This window comes from Frankliniella occidentalis, unplaced genomic scaffold (assembly GCF_000697945.3).
Source record: "Frankliniella occidentalis isolate FOCC.00 unplaced genomic scaffold, Focc_3.1 Scaffold389, whole genome shotgun sequence".
Taxonomy (NCBI): domain Eukaryota; kingdom Metazoa; phylum Arthropoda; class Insecta; order Thysanoptera; family Thripidae; genus Frankliniella; species Frankliniella occidentalis.
Window position 1 is genome coordinate 153714 of NW_026267511.1, and position 2165 is coordinate 155878.

Below are 2165 nucleotides of genomic sequence, written 5' to 3' on the forward strand. Positions count from 1 at the left end.
AGGCCTGCTGTACAATGAGGTAAGTGATTTGCGCGCCACATCCATGTTGCATCATCCTGTGATTTCACGCCATGGCGTCCCCTTTGCGTCGCCCACCGTAATTCTAAGCTACTCTGTGTTGATCGCGAGTGTTCTTTCATTCATTTAAACCGCGAGTGATTAAGTTCTGCGTCCTGCCGGCTCGCGCCATTCATTAAGTTGAGGTTAGGGTGCGAGTCCTTTGTCTTACCGCTGACGTCGTGCTCGCCGCCCGCCGGCGTCAGTGTTTGATCACGGCGTGTCCTGCCCGCGTCACGTAGCTGTAAATTAAGTGTTCAATCGAGTGTCTTGCCTGAAGAGCTCAGCTCGGAGCGCTCGCTGCTGCGGTCTCGTGTGCCGCCCGCGGCCGCGGACCGGTGTAAGCCGGCCAGTAACTCGTTCGCGTCTCTCATTTTGTTCCTCACGCACTGAGGTCAGGCCTTTGTCAATTTTATTGAGCCTTTGACCGTTTACTTGTTCAAACGTTACGATTTCTTTGTCACGACGCCGATGGCGTCCCCTCGGTGGGCGCGCGAGGATTCCTGGAAATGGGATGGTGGTGGGGTGGGGAGGGGGGGCGCTCTCACCGCTCAGCGCGCTACCTCTCTCACACTCACAACACAAAGTAACGATGGATTTTTTCGTTCCAGGAGTCTTGCGAGCCGGCCGCCCTGGCATTGCCCCGGCCTCTGGAGGACGACTCGTCTGAGGACGTGACTCGCCCCATGCCCCACCCTCTCTCACTCCCCTCCTTATGGGAGGAAGATGAGGCACGCGACGGGGTGAGTTAATCGACGCATTTTAAGAGATAGTCACCATACACCGTTTTTTAACTAATTTACATTACTTTTTTATAGTTTGTGGATGAGGTTGCTGTGAAGGTAGGCCCCTTCGACCCTCCCGCCCCCGCCAAGGACGTCAGCAGGCCCCTGGCCCAGGACGCCACCCGCTGCAACGGGCGAGTCGTAAGTTTAACTTTTTTACAGCATTCACCGTTAACAGTCGACTTTGCGTTTAACTTATGTCTTTCATGTTGCAGTCTGTCTTCAAACGTTTGGGAGTGAAAGGTGAGGGGCAACGTGAGGACGTCGTTGGGGCCGCCGAGGCCGGCCCTGCCATGGGCCTTGCGCAGCATGAGGGCGAGGTCGCCGTGGGCGCCGAGACCGCCGAAGCCGGCGCTGCCATGGTGCTTGTGCCCAAGGTCGCCGGGGGTGCCGAGGCCGCCGAGGCCGCCGAGGCCGGCCCTTCCATGGGGCGGCATCGCATTGCCCACCAGCCAAAAAGAATCGTAAGTTTAACATTTTATAGGTTTCGTCATCGTTTAAAATTGACGCGGTGTCTAACTTTCTTCCTCTTTGCTGCAGCCTGCGCTGAAACGGTTGGGAGAGAAAAAGACGGTGGTCGGGAAGGACTTCGACCCGCGGGACGCTGCGCAGGCGATGGCGCCGTACACGTACACTCCCCGGCCTGAGGCCCCGGCTCTGCAACACGTTGTCCACCCCCAGGATCAACCACGGGCCGAGGCCCCTGCTCACGAGGCTCACCGTCAGGAGGCTCACCGTCAGGAGGCTCACCGTCAGCAGGTCATTCAGGCCCATCCTTATGGAAGGCCCAAACTTGTAAGTTTTTAAAACATTTGTCTGTTGTGGATTTCACAGACCGTAAATTTATGGTCTAATCTTACGTTCTTTTGTTATAGACTACCAAGCAGGTGAAGGAAGCTCTGAAAAGGAGGCACGTGAAGAAGTAGATGGAGGCTTTTTTTAAAAAATCATATGTTTTGTAATCATGTTCTTTTTAGACAGTCCCTTATTTTGTAATTAAATCATGTTCATCTCACTTTATTGTTATCTTTCAACAAGCCCTTGTCACATCACGGGAAAGTTAACCTGGGTAAAAGACTTCAGCTGTCGAACGCTTGATTGACGGGGAAAGTTGGAGTTAGAGAACTCGCTGAAAATACATCACATGTTATTTCAGGGGTCCCGGCTAACTCTAGCGCGCGGGCCACTCGAGAGCGGGAGAAGCGGCGGTGCGAGAGAGACGGAGCGATAGGGAGTGGTGGGGGATCGTTCGGCTCGCCCGGCTAGCCCGGCATGGGCGGCTAGCCGCGCCGCGCCAAGTTTGAATGTGAGAGCGTGTGTTTG

At 55.1% G+C, this 2165-nt stretch overlaps 1 protein-coding gene across 1 annotated transcript; it reads left to right on the plus strand.

The window, feature by feature from the left end:
- Positions 1 to 613: 613 nt before the first annotated feature.
- Positions 614 to 1857, plus strand: LOC127751236 (uncharacterized). Its single transcript, XM_052274402.1, has 5 exons — positions 614 to 800; positions 876 to 983; positions 1058 to 1306; positions 1383 to 1637; positions 1718 to 1857. Exons 1-5 carry the CDS (start codon positions 744 to 746, stop codon positions 1766 to 1768), a joined length of 720 nt encoding a protein of 239 aa, XP_052130362.1. The 5' UTR covers positions 614 to 743; the 3' UTR covers positions 1769 to 1857.
- Positions 1858 to 2165: the final 308 nt, after the last annotated feature.